At 37.8% G+C, this 18,704-nt stretch overlaps 1 protein-coding gene across 5 annotated transcripts in view; it reads right to left on the bottom strand.

The window, feature by feature from the left end:
• AP3B1 (adaptor related protein complex 3 subunit beta 1) overlaps positions 1-18,704 on the bottom strand; it is a 314,641-nt gene that overhangs the window by 103,820 nt on the left and 192,117 nt on the right. For all 5 annotated transcript variants that reach the window (XM_023214919.1, XM_023214920.1, XM_023214922.2 and 2 more), the window contains exons 18-20: positions 16,660-16,768; positions 13,470-13,641; positions 10,002-10,149 (exon numbers count right to left, since the gene is read on the bottom strand). In XM_023214919.1, coding sequence (XP_023070687.1) covers positions 10,002-10,149; positions 13,470-13,641; positions 16,660-16,768 — 429 coding nt within the window. The remainder of the gene's footprint in view (positions 1-10,001; positions 10,150-13,469; positions 13,642-16,659; positions 16,769-18,704) is intronic.

Raw genomic sequence — 18,704 nt, forward strand, 5'->3', positions numbered from 1 at the left:
AAAAGAAAAGAAAAGAAAAGAAAAGAAAAGAAAAGAAAAGAAAAGAAAAGAAAAGAAAAGAAAAGAAAAGAAAAGAAAACAGGGTGGGTAGGGTTAAGACTAGGTAGGTTTGGGCAAGCTAGCCTGAGTTTACTGAACTCAAATGGCAAGGGGCCATCAGGCCAAGTGAATTTAATATCCATATGGCAGTTGTATAGAAGGACTTGGGGTTGGGAAGGCATTGGTCAGAGGATAACCAATGGCAGTGGTCTATGCAGGTAATGAAAAGCTGATCTAGAATAATGGCAGTAGGGAAAGAAGAAACAGACATGAGAAATAACACACAGAACCTATAGGAGTTGGTAACTATCTAAACATACAGAATGACAGAGTAGTCAGAGATAATTCTGGGGCTTCAGATCTGGGAGAATGAAAAGAATGCTGGTGACAAATGGTAGAGCATGTCTTTTGATTGTATTCGGTTTGGAAACAATTAGGTTTGATTGTATTAGGTTAGCCTCAGAGAGGTCTAAAAATTTGGTATGAATTTGGGAAGAAAAGCTGAAACATATTGTAAAGACTGAAAGACATTACCATGGAAGTAATTAACATAAACGTTTTAGCTGAAGCTATAGGAGTGAATTAAGTCTCACAACAGGACAAATTTAGAGGGAAAAAAAGAAGACTAAAGAAAAATTCATTCACATCAATTAATATCTCAAAAAACTAATGTGTACTAAGTACTAATTTGGGAGCAACGTTCACACTTGGGTGTCAGAAGCGGGTAAAAAGTGAAGCAACTGAAAGAATGAAAGGTCAAAAAAGTCAGAACAAAAGGGATGCAGAGGCTTTTAAGTAGTAGGGGAACAGTCATACAAAAAGACCAAGAATAAGAGAAGGCTACTGGGTTTGGGGAAGGATCATAGCTGCCTTTTCAGAGAGCAGTATGTGTAGGATAGAGTTGGAAATAACTGAGTTAAGAAGTACAAGATGCAGGATACGTAGATTATTTTTCTAAACTCACTCCCACTCATGTACACACACTCTGTCTTTTCCACTCCATGCTCCCTCTCTCTCTCTTTAAATGAGGAAAAAATCTGAATGCTACAGTTGGCAGAAAAGGAATGAATGGAGAAAGAGATTAAAGGTGCGAAGGAGACAGATGATTATGAACAAAACAAGACCAAAAGGAAGTAGGAGTTACCCTTGGGGAAGTGGATGAGAATCTTACACAGAGCTGCATTCAAAGGAAAAGTAGGGTAAATGGAGATTGTGAGTTAGAGAGTAGAGACACTGACCGTGGATGGCAGCTGTCTTCTAAAGAAAGTGGTTAAGCTCACAGGCTGTAGGTAAGGGAACAGAATTAAACGTTGACTTACAACCTGAATAGTGTAAAAAGAGTGGAAAAAAAAGCAGGATACTTGAGAGTTACCAAAAAATTTAGATTACTTTTAGCATTTGATGTTCTCCAATACTGTTGATCTTTTATAAAATTTTTAAAAATGTTAAAACTGTTGTTTTATAGTTACGTAGTGTGTTACATTGATCTTTCATATTTTATTTTTAACATAACACTTGAAAGAAGTAAGGTAGGTACTAGCATTTCTGCTTTACAGATGAGGAAACTGAAACAAAGATATTCTCTCCCAACAAGTAGAACACTATGCTTATCTCATAGGACTACCATAAAAATTAACTGTTCTGAAAGCCATATATTCAAGGTAACTCCTAGGTCACATTTTCATGCTCAGTGCCCTCAAAACACATTGTCTGGATGAAAAAAAAGAAAAGAAAGCATAAAAGTATAGATTTAGTTAGGCTGTAGATATAAGGCATATGAATTTTCAGCACTAACATATTGTCATGCTAAATTAAAGTACCCACCATCTGCCTTCATTACTCATAATTTAGAGCAGAAGCCACAACACTTGGCGCAAGGAGGACTTTTCTACAATTATAGTCGCCTATTATTAGAAAATAGATATACTCTGCAATTGCATGGTATATGCCAAATTATTCAGAAAGAAATAGAAATAAATAAGTAGTTATGGTAGCTCCAAGGTGGAGAATACTTATTCCAATTGCTAAACCAAAGCAAAAAATTCCACAGTCCTGTCTGCCTATTATAGATGGTAAAAGGCATTCTAATATAAATAAGCCACCTAAGGGAAACACGTGAACACAAAACTATCAACAATGTGAGCGAAACCCAAATTTCTCAGAAGTCTTGGTTCACTGCAATAGTTTGAGTTGTTTTATACTGACGTTTTATAGGAAAATATTTTTAACTATCAAGAGATTTAATCTGATCACTGAAAGTCTTTGACAAAGAAGAAACAAACAGAATCACTGACCTGGAGTGCCCCCGTGGCTTTTATCTTCTTTTGTTTTTTTCAGGGGGAGGAAAGAGTACAACACAACATGATGTTCAACCACTGTGGCTTTTTAATGGCATCCTAAAGCTCTGCTTCTACTACTACAGAGGAACTGAAGTCTATAATTTTTCAACTGTTACAAAACTTCCTAAGAATAACTTCCACCACTTGACACTCACTGATTTCTTGTTCTGTCATTTTTAAAAAATACTTCTTACTCTGGGTTGTACTTACTGTCGATTTGTAACTCTCTTTATTTTCAATAACATTTTAAACTTTCTGGTAATTTGATGGAAGTACGAAATGAGACTACACCAAACTCACTATGTGATAAGTTTTTATATCAGGCCAGATTAATAAACCATAAAATCTCTTAAGATTTTATGTGAATTTTTTAAAAACAAAAATCTTAGGTTATTTTATATACAGACACAAGTTTTAAATATAAATTCTAAGTTTAAGATAGGTTTTAATATATGCAAGAAAATGTGAAATAAGGCTAGCCAATTTTAAAAACATTCTTTAACAATAAATCTTTGGATGGGGGAGGGCAATTGTCTACTTCAATAAATTAATTTTCATCCTTGCCTACTCAGAAAACATACTGAAGAAATTCAAGTTAATAGAACAAATAAACGAAAACAATATTGGATTAAGAAGAAACTGAACTGAATCAAAGGCAGAGTTTGGTCATATTTTCAACAAACAGAATAACACAGTTATACATAAAACTACTATACTTGAAGTCTGGCATGAACACAGCCCATTTATAGGAAGGGGGTGATTATTAAAGACCAAAAATAATTATAATTAGGTCTGAATTCTATATTATTATTTTATTCTTTTAACTAGACCTGAAATCAGATACAATACATTTTACATTAACAACTACATTTTTGCAATTTATACTTTATTTTTTTCCTGCTAAGCAGGCAAAATTCAGTGTTACAAACGTTATTACCAAAAAGCATTATTATTTTATTATATAAGTGGCTTTTGCATTTGTTTTTAAATAAATGTCTATGCAAATTCTTACTGAAGAATGTATACTCTTGGCGGAGCAAGATGGCCGAATAGGAGCAGCTCCAGTCTCCAACTCCCAACGTGAGCAACACAGAAGACCGGTGATTTCTGCATTTTCAACTGAGGTACTGGGTTCATCTCACTAGGGAGTGCTGGACAATCGGTGCTGGTCAGCTGCTGCAGCCCAGCCAGCAAGAGCTGAAGCAGGGCGAGGCATCGCCTCACCTGGGAAGCGCAAGGGGGAAGGGAATCCCTTTTCCTAGCCAGGGGAACTGAGACACACAACACCTGGAAAATCGGGTAACTCCCACCCCAATACTGCGCTTTAAGGAAACGGGCACACCAGGAGAATATATCCCACACCTGGCCGGGAGGGTCCCACGCCCACGGAGACTCCCTCATTGCTAACACAGCAGTCTGCGATCTAACCACAAGGCAGCAGCGAGGCTGGGGGAGGGGCACCCGCCATTGCTGAGGCTTAAGTAGGTAAACAAAGCCGCTGGGAAGCTCGAACTGGGTAGAGGTCACAGCAGCTCAAGGAAACCTCCTGTCTGTAGACTCCACCTCTGGGGACAGGGCACAGCTAAACAACAACAACAAAAAAAGCAGCAGAAACCTTTGCAGACGCAAACGACTCTGTCTGACAGCTTTGAAGAGAGCAGTGGATCTCCCAACACGGAGGTTGAGATCTGAGAACGGACAGACTGCCTGCTCAAGTGGGTCCCTGACCCCTGAGTAGCCTAACTGGGAGACATCCCCCACTAGGGGCAGTCTGACACCCCACACCTCACAGGGTGGAGTACACCCCTGAGAGGAAGCTTCCAAAGTAAGAATCAGACAGGTACACTCGCTGTTCAGCAATATTCTATCTTCTGCAACCTCTGCTGCTGATACCCAGGCAAACAGGGTCTGGAGTGGACCTCAAGCAATCTCCAGCAGATCTACAGCTGAGAGTCCTGACTGTTAGAAAGAAAACTATCAAACAGGAAGGACACCTATACCAAAAGCCCATCAGTACGTCACCATCATCAAAGACCAGAGGCAGATAAAACCACAAAGATGGGGAAAAAGCAGGGCAGAAAAGCTGGAAATTCAAAAAAATAAGAGCGCATCTCCCCCTGCAGAGGAGCGCAGCCCATCGACAGCAACGGATCAAAGCTGGTCAGAGAATGACTTTGACAAGATGAGAGAAGAAGGCTTCATTCCATCAAACTTCTCAGAGCTAAAGGAGGAATTACGTACCCAGTGCAAAGAAACTAAAAATCTTGAAAAAAGAGTGGAAGAATTGACAGCTAGACTAATTAATGCAGAGAAGGTCATAAACGAAATGACAGAGATGAAAACCATGACACGAGAAATACGTGACAAATGCACAAGCTTCAGTAACTGACTCGATCACCTGGAAGAAAGAGTATCAGTGATGGAGGATCAAATGAATGAAATGAAGCGAGAAGAGAAACCAAAAGAAAAAAGAAGAAAAAGAAATGAACAAAGCCTGCAAGAAGTATGGGATTATGTAAAAAGACCAAATCTACGTCTGATTGGGGTGCCTGAAAGTGAGGGGAAAATGGAACCAAGTTGGAAAACACTCTTCAGGATATCATCCAGGAGAACTTCCCCAACCTAGTAGGGCAGGCCAACATTCAAATTCAGGAAATACAGAGAACGCCACAAAGATACTCCTCCAGAAGAGCAACTCCAAGACACATAATTGCCAGATTCACCAAAGATGAAATGAAGGAAAAAATCTTAAGGGCAGCCAGAGAGAAAGGTCGGGTTACCCACAAAGGGAAGCCCATCAGACTAACAGCAGACCTCTCGGCAGAAACTCTACAAGCCAGAAGAGAGTGGGGGCCAATATTCAACATTCTTAAAGAATTTTCAACCCAGAATTTCATATCCAGCCAAACTAAGTTTCATCAGTGAAGGAGAAATAAAATCCTTTACAGATAAACAAATGCTTAGAGATTTTGTCACCACCAGGCCTGCCTTACAAGAGACCCTGAAGGAAGCCCTAAACATGGAAAGGAACAACCGGTACCAGCCACTGCAAAAACATGCCAAAATGTAAAGACCATCGAGGCTAGGAAGAAACTGCATCAAATAACAAGGAAAATAACCAGTTAATATCATAATGGCAGGATCAAGTTCACACATAACAATATTAACCTTAAATGTAAATGGACTAAATGCTCCAATTAAAAGACACAGACTGGCAAACTGGATAAAGAGTCAAGACCCATCAGACTGCTGTATTCAGGAGACCCATCTCACATGCAGAGACATACATAGGCTCAAAATAAAGGGATGGAGGAAGGTCTACCAAGCAAATGGAGAACACAAAAAAGCAGGGGTTGCAATCCTAGTCTCTGAGAAAACAGACTTTAAACCATCAAAGATCAAAAGAGACAAAGAAGGCCATTACATAATGGTAAAGGGATCAATTCAACAGGAAGAGCTAACTATCCTAAATATATATGCACCCAATACAGGAGCACCCAAATTCATAAAGCAAGTCCTTAGAGACTTACAAAGAGACTTAGACTCCCATACAATAATAATGGGAGACTTCAACACTCCACTGTCAACATTAGACAGATCAACGAGACAGAAAGTTAACAAGGATATCCAGGAATTGAACTCATCTCTGCACCAAGCGGACCTAATAGACATCTATAGAACTCTCCACCCCAAATCAACGGAATATACATTCTTCTCAGCACCACATCGCACTTATTCCAAAATTGACCACATAATTGGAAGTAAAGCACTCCTCAGCAAATGTAAAAGAACAGAAATTATAACAAACTGTCTCTCAGACCACAGTGCAAGCAAACTAGAACTCAGGACTAAGAAACTCAATCAAAACCGCTCAACTACATGGCAACTGAACAACCTGCTCCTGAATGACTACTGGGTACATAACAAAATGAAGGCAGAAATAAAGATGTTCTTTGAAACCAATGAGAACAAAGATACAACATACCAGAATCTCTGGGACACATTTAAAGCAGCGTGTAGAGGGAAATTTACAGCACTAAATGCCCACTAGAGAAAGCAGGAAAGATCTAAAATTGACACTCTAACATCACAATTAAAAGAACTAGAGAGGCAAGAGCAAACACATTCAAAAGCTAGCAGAAGGCAAGAAATAACTAAGATCAGAGCAGAACTGACGGAGATAGAGACACAAAAAAACCCTCCAAAAAATCAACGAATCCAGGAGTTGGTTTTTTGAAAAGATCAACAGAATTGACAGACCACTAGCAAGGCTAATAAAGAAGAAAAGAGAGAGGAATCAAATAAACACAATAAAAAATGATAAAGGGGATATCACCATCGACCCCACAGAAATACAAACTACCATCAGAGAATACTATAAACACCTCTATGCAAATCAACTAGAAAATCTAGAAGAAATGGATAATATCCTGGACGCTTACACTCTCCCAAGACTAAACCAGGAAGAAGTTGAATCCCTGAATAGACCAATAGCAGGCTCTGAAATTGAGGCAATAATTAATAGCCTACCAACCAAAAAAACAGTCCAGGACCAGATGGATTCACAGCTGAATTCTACCAGAGGTACAAGGAGGAGCTGGTACCATTCCTTCTGAAACTATTCCAATCAATAGTAAAAGAGGGAATCCTCCCTAACTCATTTTATGAGGCCAACATCATCCTGATACCAAAGCCTGGCAGAGACACAACAAAAAAAGAAAATTTTAGACCAATATCCCTGATGAACATCGATGCAGAAATCCTCAATAAAATACTGGCAAACCGGATTCAGCAGCACATCAAAAAGATTATCCACCATGATCAAGTTGGATTCATCCCTGGGATGCAAGGCTGGTTCAACATTCGCAAATCAATAAATGTAATCCAGCATATAAACAGAACCAAAGATAAGAACCACATGATTATCTCAATAGATGCAAAAAAGGCCTTTGACAAAATTCAACAGCCCTTCATGCTAAAAACGCTCAATAAATTCGGTATTGATGGAACGTACCTCAAAATAATAAGAGCTATTCATGACAAACCCACAGCTAATACCATACTGAATGGGCAAAAACTGGAAAAATTCCCTTTGAAAACTGGCACAAGACAGGGATGCCCTCTCTCACCACTCCTATTCAACATAGTGTTGGAAGTTCTGGCTAGGGCAATCAGGCAAGAGAAAGAAATCAAGGGTATTCAGTTAGGAAAAGAAGAAGTCAAATTGTCCCTGTTTGCAGATGACATGATTGTGTATTTAGAAAACCCCATTGTCTCAGCCCAAAATCTCCTAAGCTGATAAGCAACTTCAGCAAAGTCTCAGGATACAAAATTAATGTGCAAAAATCACAAGCATTCTTATACACCAGTAACAAACAGAGAGCCAAATCACGAATGAACTTCCATTCACAATTGCTTCAAAGAGAATAAAATACCTAGGAATCCAACTTACAAGGGATGTAAAGGACCTCTTCAAGGAGAACTACAAACCACTGCTCAGTGAAATAAAAGAGGACACAAACAAATGGAAGAACATACCATGCTCATGGATAAGAAGAATCAATATCGTGAAAATGGCCATACTGCCCAAGGTTATTTATAGATTCAATGCCATCCCCATCAAGCTACCAATGAGTTTCTTCACAGAATTGGAAAAAACGGCTTTAAAGTTCATATGGAACCAAAAAAGAGCCCGCATTGCCAAGACAATCCTAAGTCAAAAGAACAAAGCTGGAGGCGTCACGCTACCTGACTTCAAACTATACTACAAGGCTACAGTAACCAAAATAGCATGGTACTGGTACCAAAACAGAGATATAGATCAATGGAACAGAACAGAGCCCTCAGAAATAATACCACACATCTACAGCCATCTGATCTTTGACAAACCTGAGAGAAACAAGAAATGGGGAAAGGCTTCCCTATTTAATAAATGGTGCTGGGAAAATTGGCTAGCCATAAGTAGAAAGCTGAAACTGGATCCTTTCCTTACTCCTTATACGAAGATTAATTCAAGATGGATTAGAGACTTAAATGTCAGACCTGATACCATAAAAACCCTAGAAGAAAACCTAGGTAATACCATTCAGGACATAGGCATGGGCAAGGACTTCATGTCTATAACACCAAAAGCAACAGCAGCAAAAGCCAAAATTGACAAATGGGATCTAATTAAACTAAAGAGCTTCTGCACAGCAAAAGAAACTACCATCAGAGTGAACAGGCAACCTACAGAATGGGAGAAAATTTTTGCAATCTACTCATCTGACAAAGGGCTAATATCCAGAATCTACAAAGAACTCAAACAAATATACAAGAAAAAAACAAACAACCCCATCAAAAAGTGGGGAAAGGATATGAACAGACATTTCTCAAAAGAAGACATTCATACAGCCAACAGACACATGAAAACATGCTCATCATCACTGGCCATCAGAGAAATGCAAATCAAAACCACAATGAGATACCATCTCACACCAGTTAGAATGGCAATCATTAAAAAGTCAGGAAACAACAGGTGCTAGAGAGGATGTGGAGAAATAGGAACACTTTTACACTGTTGGTGGGATTGTAAACTAATTTAACCATTATGGAAAACAGTATGGCAATTCCTCAAGGATCTAGAACTAGATGTACCATATGACCCAGCCATCCCACTACTGGGTATATACCCAAAGGATTATAAATCATGCTGCTATAAAGACACATGCACACGTATGTTTATTGCGGCACTATTCACAATAGCAAAGACTTGGAATCAACCCAAATGTCCATCTGTGACAGACTGGATTAAGAAAATGTGGCACATATACACCATGGAATACTATGCAGCCATAAAAAAGGATGAGTTTGCGTCCTTTGTAGGGACATGGATGCAGCTGGAAACCATCATTCGTAGCAAACTATCACAAGAACAGAAAACCAAACACTGCATGTTCTCACTCATAGGTGGGAACTGAACAATGAGATCACTTGGACTCGGGAAGGGGACCATCACACACCGGGGCCTATCATGGGGAGCGGGGAGGGGGGAGGGATTGTATTGGGAGTTATACCTGATATAAATGATGAATTGATGGGTGCTGACGAGTTGGCACCCATTAATTCAATTGGTGTGTGCCATGGGTGCAGCACACCAACATGGCACAAGTATACATATGTAACAAACCTGCACGTTATGCACATGTACCCTAGAACTTAAAGTATAATAATAAAGAAAAAAGAATGTATACTCTTTAATTAAAGCTTTAAAACACACTCTATTATGCAAAATGCCCAATATTTTAAAAAAGTGAATAGTCTCAATTTCTGATGATGTATGTACACTTAGAATTCTTTGCTCAATACTATTTTTTGTGACTTCCTTTTACATTCCCTTCAGCAAAAACCCCCTTTGTCACAACGTAGCCAAGAACAAAAAAAGCCATATGCATAAGAGTTCCCTGATTTCAGTGGCAAGGGATTAGATTTTTTAAAGTTTCTAGCTTTTCTTCAGAGTTGGGTTATAAGGGAAAGGCTTATCTAGAAAAAATAAAATCACAGGCATAGATAAGGATGGTGTTGTTTATTTTAGTTGCTGTAAGAGTATTTACCTTCAATTATAACAAATGCATAATCTCTTACCTGAGTGACTTTTCTGGATTCAGATTCACTTTCAGATTCTGACTCTGATTCAGAATCTGAAGAACTGTCTTCTATTGAACTAGATTCGGCATTTGAAGAATCTGAAGTTTTAGATTTTTCATTTTCCTTCTCCCCATCTTCAGAATCACTATATATAACAGTAAATTTTGAAATATCAACTTTAACTCCTTTATATAAGTAGTTTATATAAAAAATGGTTTTTAAATTCCAGAATACATTAATGAGGTAATAATGAAGGTATTACCCATAACCAAATAAATTAGAACCCATTCAAATTCAGTTCTATCCTGTCATACGCAAAAAGTCATAAAATGACACTAAACGATATAATCAAAAACAATGTAGAAAATACTAAATGTCTGATTTACCAAGAATTAAGTACTACCAGTAACAACTTCAAAGATATTTAGGCTGATTTTTTAAATGCTATCTCAAAATACTGTGTGTGTATACACATATATATATTGGAGACAGGGTCTCATTGTCACCTAGGCTGGAGTATAGTGGTGCAATCATGGCTCACTACAGTCTCGATCTCCTGGGCTCAAGCGATTCTCCCACTTCAGCCTCACAAGTAGTTGGGACTACAGGCATGCACCACCACATCCAGCTAATTTTATATTTTTTGTAGAGACAGGGTCTCACTATGTTGCCTAGGCTGGTCTGGAACTCCTGGGCTCAAGTAATCCTCCCAACTCGGCCTACCAAAATGTTGGGATTACACGCTTGAGCCACCACAACCGGTTTAGTAATATATTTAAATATTTATATATCTACTTTTGCTAAAATAGACCTGTATTTTATACACTTTTCTACCCAAGAAAATTACTTACACAAATTCTCAAATGTGACCTTAAACACATTCTATGAGAAAATGTTAACCCGTTCCTTTGAACTGGTTAACAAAGGAACTTCTAAAGTACTATCTTGCTACAAATTTAAGCTAATCAAATATAAACTTTTAAAATATCAAATGATCATACCTAAGTGCTTAACACCATTCATTTGTTCATTTGTTCACCTGCTCAACAAATATTAATTAATTTTTGACTACATGTTGGCATTATGTTAGGTGCTAAGGATAACAATGGTTAAGAGGATCTATGTGTGTCTACCCTACAGAGTCTACAGTCCACTGGAGGATATAGATAAGGTGACAGTGATAACACAGTATAGTAAGTAATAAATTATAGTGTGTCAGGAGAACATTTGGAGAGACACCTAAACAAACTTAATCTAATTAGGAATGCTTCCTGGAGAAAGAGACATATAAGCCAAGATATAGGAGCAAGGCTGGCAGATGGGCAGGGAAGCAGTTCTCCAAGGAGAAGGAATAACATGTGAGATGACCAAACACCCTTATCTCAGGGGATGAGAGATGCCTTGTGGTGTTTTATATTTTCCTGGAAACTAAAAGTCTAGTTCTCTTTACAACATGTGTGTGTATATTTTTAAGAATCTACTGTGGGCCAGAAAGGGCTAGGCATTTCATACCAATCATAATGATTATCTAATTTAAATGCACTCTTCCTGGGTACATTATTATCCCATTTACAATAATGAAATTAATATTCAGAAAGGTTAAATAACTTGCTTAGGGATACATAACAAGAGGGGCAGAACTAGAATCTGAACTCAAGCCTGTCTCACTCCAAAGTCCATATTTTTTCCACTATGTCATACTATCTCCCTTCAAATGAAAATACTTTGGAGTGTAAAATTTAAATTTGGCCATAAATATTTATGATTACTAAAGGGTGGTTTTTGAAGATGCTTAAAGCTTATTAAGAGCGTTAAAAAATTATCATACTAGCAAAGTTAAAAAAACATTCTAAGAGGTAGAAAAATACTGGGGGAGGGAGAGGAGTGAGGCAAGGAAAGAATCGATATTTCCTAGAATTGATTTTTGTGGAGGAAATATGATTGCTGTTTATTAAAAATGGAGCCATGGTAACATCTCAGAGCACATGTAATTATATTTGAAGACTGAAAAATATGTTGTTGTTTTTCCCTGGCAAAAAAATGGCAATTTATTATCCCCAATTCACTGGTTAAAATGTGTACTTAAAAATATAAGGTTTAGAATGTATTTGTGGTTCTCTTTGTAACAAACAATTCTTTTAAATTCAAACATGGGTAAAGAGAAAAATCTATTTCTGAAGAAAGGAATAATAAAACTAATACACGACTACAAATTTCTAGTATACTGACTTTTGCCATCTGAAAGGACATTTCACGCACTGAACAAAACTTTCCCTTTCTAGAAACAAGACATGTTTTATAACTCATATCATCATAGATATTCTCATATTAAACAAGAAGTACAGGATTTCTCTCAAAGACAAGGCTATTATAAACCAAGTAGCTCCTTTGCTGCAACAAGTGAATGATTCTAAATATATTTAACTTCTAGCTTTTAAGATAAGATTTTAAAAGTAAAAGTGTTATTTTATTATGCATCACTCAATTTTGATGGTAATTATTGTTTACCTTACTGCTTAGAGTTTCAGATGTTAATCTAATGAAAAGAATTTACTGGTAACTAGGTTTCTAACTTTGCAATGATGAAAAGCCTGTATTAATTTAACCTACAGATTTCATTTGTTCTGAACAGGAAAAACAATATAAATCACTTTTAAAATCATTAAATCCTGACTTAAATTAATAAAGTCATAATTAGGGCATTATGCTGTGTTTGTTATGGAAGTGGCAGGGCGAGCTGCTTTAATTACTGTCTGTAATAAAAGGAGCAGAGAGCGTACTGCGCCCCAATCAGTGCTGTCAGCCACGACTGAGCCGAGCTGCAAGCTCATCAAGTGAGCGGGCAGCAGGCTCCTGGGGAAAGGACCATCATGTCGGCAGAGGCCATTCACTGACAGCAGTGGGGAAAACAGAGTTGCACAATCCAAGATATTAGCCCCAATTACTCAAAATTTTAATGACACTTTAATACACAATAATGTGGTTGATAATGGGAGATCTTAAAAAGTGCTAACACTTAAAGCTCTTACAACTGTCTTCCTTCACAGCCCTTGACTCTAATATTTAGATCATAATCTTTTTAATATAACATTATTTAGAAAAATCAATTGTCTTGGTTACATAATGGCAAAGTGTTGAAGGATTTAATTTTAGCCCTCAGCAAAATTGCTACAAAAGGTAATTAAGTGTTTCATACCTATTGCTTGATCACTTAACTCAGCCTTCCAAGGTTATATCAATTTTCAAAATGTAACCCCAAGATACATTCAAGTTCAAAATGAAAGCTAAGCATTACAAGTAGGAAAATAATGTGAACAACTAGCACTTTAATTTTAAAAAGATTTAATATCTGGGAAAAAATACACACTTCTTTTCTCTCACCATTTTTTGATTAACAAGAAACATCTGCCTGGGGCGAACTTTCACAGAATATTTTTTGAAGGAAATTCTGACAAAATAAATTACCTTTTTCCTTTGGCTTTTGAGTTCCTCTTGGCCGTTCTTTTGTTTTCTAGGCCTGACTGCCTTCCACTCTCACTGTCCTGCTCACTGGAGGAGTCCTCACTGCTGTCCTCATTGCTGTCTCCTTCCTCCCCACTGTCGCCTTGCTCTCCACTTTCACTTCCAGATTCACTCTCTGAAAAACAGAACCAGATGTTCTTAGATGTATAGTCATTTAATTAGACACACGGACACCTGTAACTGCCAATATTCATCACAAATGAAACCAGATGTTGAATTTTAGTTCAGTGGACACCACGTGTTTAATATTTCATTCCCATACCCCATTCTTTCAGCTCTATGGATTCCTTTAGCGCGGTGAGTTTGGAGGGAGGCAGACAGAGAGAGGATGCTCTGACAATGAGTAGAGAAAAGCTAAGCAAAGACGAACTAAGTAAACCAAATTTGAAGGAATCTCACTTTTCAAACCCCAAAGTAAATACAATAGCTATGTCAAAAACTTCCTTTTAAAGAATTACATAAAGATTGATGTAAAGCTAAAGAAATAATTTTAAATTCTTCTGCTTGTAATGGGAAATTCTATTTAGAGTAAAAGAAGGCAACAGTTTAATCTTCTTAGGAACAAATTTTGAGAGGAAAATGAGCCATTCAAATCACCTGGAAAAACCTCCAAATTCAAAGACAATAGGCAAAATGACTAATTAAAGAGTTATTACTTATTCGAGCTAGTAAAGGAGTTTTCCATAGGTCAAAGAGATGATCAAGTTACACTGAGGAATTATACTTTTAAATGTTTTATGTATAAATTATGGTATGCTAGGACTCTGCAGAAGAGAATACATGAAGAATATACATGTATTTTTTACTATTTAAAATGACTATAACTACAGAGTTGTGTCCCAGACAAAAGGACAAACTGTTGCCCTGCCTGTGATCTATGTAACGAAGCCCTCTTAGGCAGGAACACAACCTTTAATTAAACATTCTAACGGTTAAATAACACCAACATCAGGAAGGTCCATCACAGTGAAAAGCTAGGACTGCCTGTATTCTTTCAAGATGGCTTGCAAGGGGCACAAGCATGGGTTATCAAGTTAGTGTTCGGATTCAGATCCTGGCTCTGCTACTTGCCAGTTGTAAAACTGATCAAGTTATTCAACTTCTCTGGGTCTTGGTTTCCTTTTCAGCAAATGGGGATAATACTAGTTACTTTTCAGAGTTGTTCTGAAGATTAAATGATCTGAAACATATAAAGGCGATTAGAACACAACAGGGTCTGCCACAGGTTAAGGTGCTCATCATTATCATCATTTACAAACAGAAACAGGAAAGTTTATTTTACTAAAATAAAGCTACTAAATAAGGACATTTTAAATTTGTGGCAATATCCAAGTTACACAGACATACATATTAAGTCAGATAACTGGCTTATGCTATAAACGATGAAAAGAAATTACAGCATCTAAGTTACTCTCTCACGTCATCACATGGGACGGCAACACGAATCTGGGGCCAGCTGACTTCAGGCACCATTATTTAAATTTTCGAGTCAGTAAAATCTTAGAGAAAATTAGTTTATTCTCAAAAATACTTGCCACCTGGAAAACACAATCTTATAACGTTCTTGTTTGTTTGTTTGTTTTTTGAGATGGAGTCTCGCTCTGTTGCCCAGGCTGGAGTATAGTGGCACGATCACGGCTCACTGTAACCTCTGCCTCCTGGGTTCACACCATTCTCCTGCCTCAGTCTTCTGAGTAGCTGGGATTACAGGCATGTGCCACCACGCCCGGCTAATTTTTTGTATTTTTAGTAGAGACGGGGTTTCACCGTGTTAGCCAGTATGATCTCGATCTCCTGACCTTGTGATCCGCCCGTCTCAACCTCCCAGAGTGCTGGGATTACAGGCGTGAGCCACCACGCCCAGCCAATCTCATAACTTCTAGCAAGAAAAGTTTTATTTTTTCCTCTGGCAGCTACAGTAGAACTCTTGCCACATGACTCATTATTATACGTATTCAGATAAACTCATGAAAAGCTGTAATGTTAATGGAATATTTCATATATGTATTAAAAATGGTCAGCCTATGAATAGGCATGGGCTAGTGAATAAATATAATGAAGACAAATATCTATATGTAATTCTACAAAATGAAGAAGTACATGATTAATTACACACATAATTCTCACAAGTCTACATTACTCCTGAAATTCCATATTTCTTAATATCTACTTTCTCAATTGAGTTATTTCTCTACTTTTCAGTTGATTATTTCAGAAGGTAATATATCGCAGATTAATTTACCAGATATTAAAAACAAAGATTTTTGATAAGCAAGACAGAGAAAAGAAGAGTGAATTACCTTAGAGTTGGGTAGTAGATAACCAAGTAAGAGTGACGGGCCCTGGTTCTCCAAGGAATAAGATTTTAGAGAAAGTTGGGTATCATTTGGTTTTGGGGCAGACTTGCCTATTAGGTTAAGTGTTAATAAGAGCATCAGAAAGTGACTCCAATATATTTTTCATTAGGCAAATCACTCACAGAATTTTAGCAATGAAGGGACTTTAAGAAATATTTAACTCTACTCCTTCATTTATTTGATATAGAGAAAAGTAGGTGCCTTGTTCAGTTTGCATAGGTAAAACCCAGGGTTTCTAAATCCTTCCTATTAAGGATTCTTTTCACTGCATATAGTTACTCTCAATCTTTAGTTTGATTTTTTTATAGTATATAGAGACTTAATAATTTTAGCTTTATCTCTATAGAGGTTCACAGAAAGAGATGGGTATAAAATGAAAGAGAAAAAGACTCTTCAAGGTATAAAATAAACTTTACATTTTTATAAAAGAAAGTTACTTTTAAAGACTCCACTAAAAGTTTATCAAGTGTAAAATCATGTTTTTCAATAGATATAACAGGCATTATGGTTTAGAATTCAGAAAAGTATGAGTTCCTGTTTCAGCTATACCAATGTATTAGCTATTGTCCAAGAGACATTGTAAAGTAAAAAGAGAATTTAGTAATTAAAAATTACTTTGAAACATAAACAGCGATATATAAATGAAAGGGATTATTTTGATAATACAAACTTCACTTAAAACCACCTGCTGAATACTATGGATTAGGCCTTGTTTCTGAGATATAGAATGTAATCTACTATGTAAATAATACATGCCAATAAATTCTAAAACCCACCACTATCACTGCTACTATCAGAAGAGTCCTCCTCTTCCTCAGATTCAGAATAAAACTTCTTAGCAGAATTATCTTGCTTTGCTTTTCCCGCTGGGGTCCATTCTTTTGCCTGTTTAAACAAATAAAGTAAATATAAATGAATTCTCATTCAGAGATTTAGAGTTCTGGCAAACTTAATCATTAAGAACATAACTGAATTCAAAAGCAAGCTTATGGCCTCAACAGAGAACGCAACTGTTAGAAGTCCTGGCATTAAGGCTGATTCATTTTACTCCTAAATACAGCAGCACAAACTCTCACTCAGAGCCCCTATGTTAAATCAACAATCTTAGGCCGGGCGCGGTGGCTCAAGCCTGTAATCCCAGCACTTTGGGAGGCCGAGACGGGCGGATCACGAGGTCAGGAGATCGAGACCATCCTGGCTAACACGGTGAAACCCCGTCTCTACTAAAAATACAAAAAAACTAGCCGGGCGAGGTGGTGGGCGCCTGTAGTCCCAGCTACTCTGGAGGCTGAGGCAGGAGAATGGCGTAAACCCGGGAGGTGGAGCTTGCAGTGAGCTGAGATCCGGCCACTGCACTCTGCACTCTAGCCCGGGCAACAGAGCAAGACTCCGTCTCAAAAAAAAAAACCAACAATCTTATTGCAAATATACAATCTTTAAAACTTTTGTGTTTGTTGGCCCACAGAAGATTTAAACAAAAGTAGTATATCCTAAAATAGGTGAGCAAAACTAAAAGCAGATAGAATAACAGCAATAACAAACACAAGTTCATAGCTTGACACTGAAGGAAAAGAGAGAAAAAAAAAAAAGAAAAAAATATTTAGTGTAGGCAATAAATTGCCCTAACCATCTCAACAGCCTAAATCCTGGAGTAATCCTTGACTTCTCTCTTTTTCTCGTATCCTAAACATCTCAGCCATCAAGAAATCCTGTAGCTACCCTGGTCTGACCCACCCTTCTCTCCTGGACTACTTGTTACTTTGCTTCTACTGCCCCTCCACCCTGCCCCCAGCAAACAAACTTTGCAAAACACAGCATCTAGAATGATTCTATTAAAACCTAAATCAGATCAAGCTCCTTTTTGGCCTGAAACCCTGCAGTGGCCCCCCATTTTACTCAGAGAAAAAGCCAAAGTCCCTACAACAGTCTGCATAGCCTGACACAACCATCCTTTCATGACTGCTCCTCTATGACTGTCCCCCTGTCGCCTGCCTCTCTGACCTCTTGCTGCTCACCCTCTTGCCTGATCTGCTCTGGCCATGCCTTACTGCTCCTCCAAATGTCCCAGGCACGCTCCCAGCTTAGGGCCTTCACCCTAGCTCTTGGCACTTCCAACACCATTCCCCGCCACGTTTTTTTGTTGTTGTTGTTGTGGTGGTTGTTTTTTTTTTTTAATCACAGCATGTATTACTTTTTAATATACTATACAATCTTGTTTTTTTAACTGTTGGTCTATCCCTGGTAGAATGTAAGTTTCTGGAGAGCAGGGAACTTAAAATATTTTGGGCAAATTTTTTTTGAGATGGAGTCTCACTTTGTTGCCCAGGCTGGAGTAGTGCCACGATCTCAGCTCACTGCAACCTCTGCCTCCCAGGTTTAAGTGACTGTCCTGCCTCAGCCTCCCAAGTAGCTGGGACCACAGGAATGTGCCATCATGCCCGGCTAATTTTTATATTTTTAGTAGAGACGGGGTTTCACTATGTTCGCCAGGCTGGTCTTGAACTCCTGACCTCAGGTGATCCGCCTGCCCCCTCCCAAAGTGCTGGGATTACAGGCGTGAACCACCACGCCCGGTCTATTTTGTTCAATTTTAAGTGTGGCTGACACAATAAATACTAATTATATTTATTAGCCTCTTAAAGATTTCAATATTAAATTCAGAAATATGCTGAAGAAAAATACTGACTTTAGTGTTTACTTCTAAATATTGTATTAGTAATATCATTTACTAATATGAGCCCCTTTAATCACTTCAATACGGTGTATTAGTTTGCTTTTATAGTCACGGCCTTGATTCATCAAGAAAAAATTAAATCATGCT

This window comes from Piliocolobus tephrosceles, chromosome 4 (assembly GCF_002776525.5).
Source record: "Piliocolobus tephrosceles isolate RC106 chromosome 4, ASM277652v3, whole genome shotgun sequence".
NCBI classification, from domain to species: Eukaryota; Metazoa; Chordata; class Mammalia; order Primates; family Cercopithecidae; genus Piliocolobus; species Piliocolobus tephrosceles.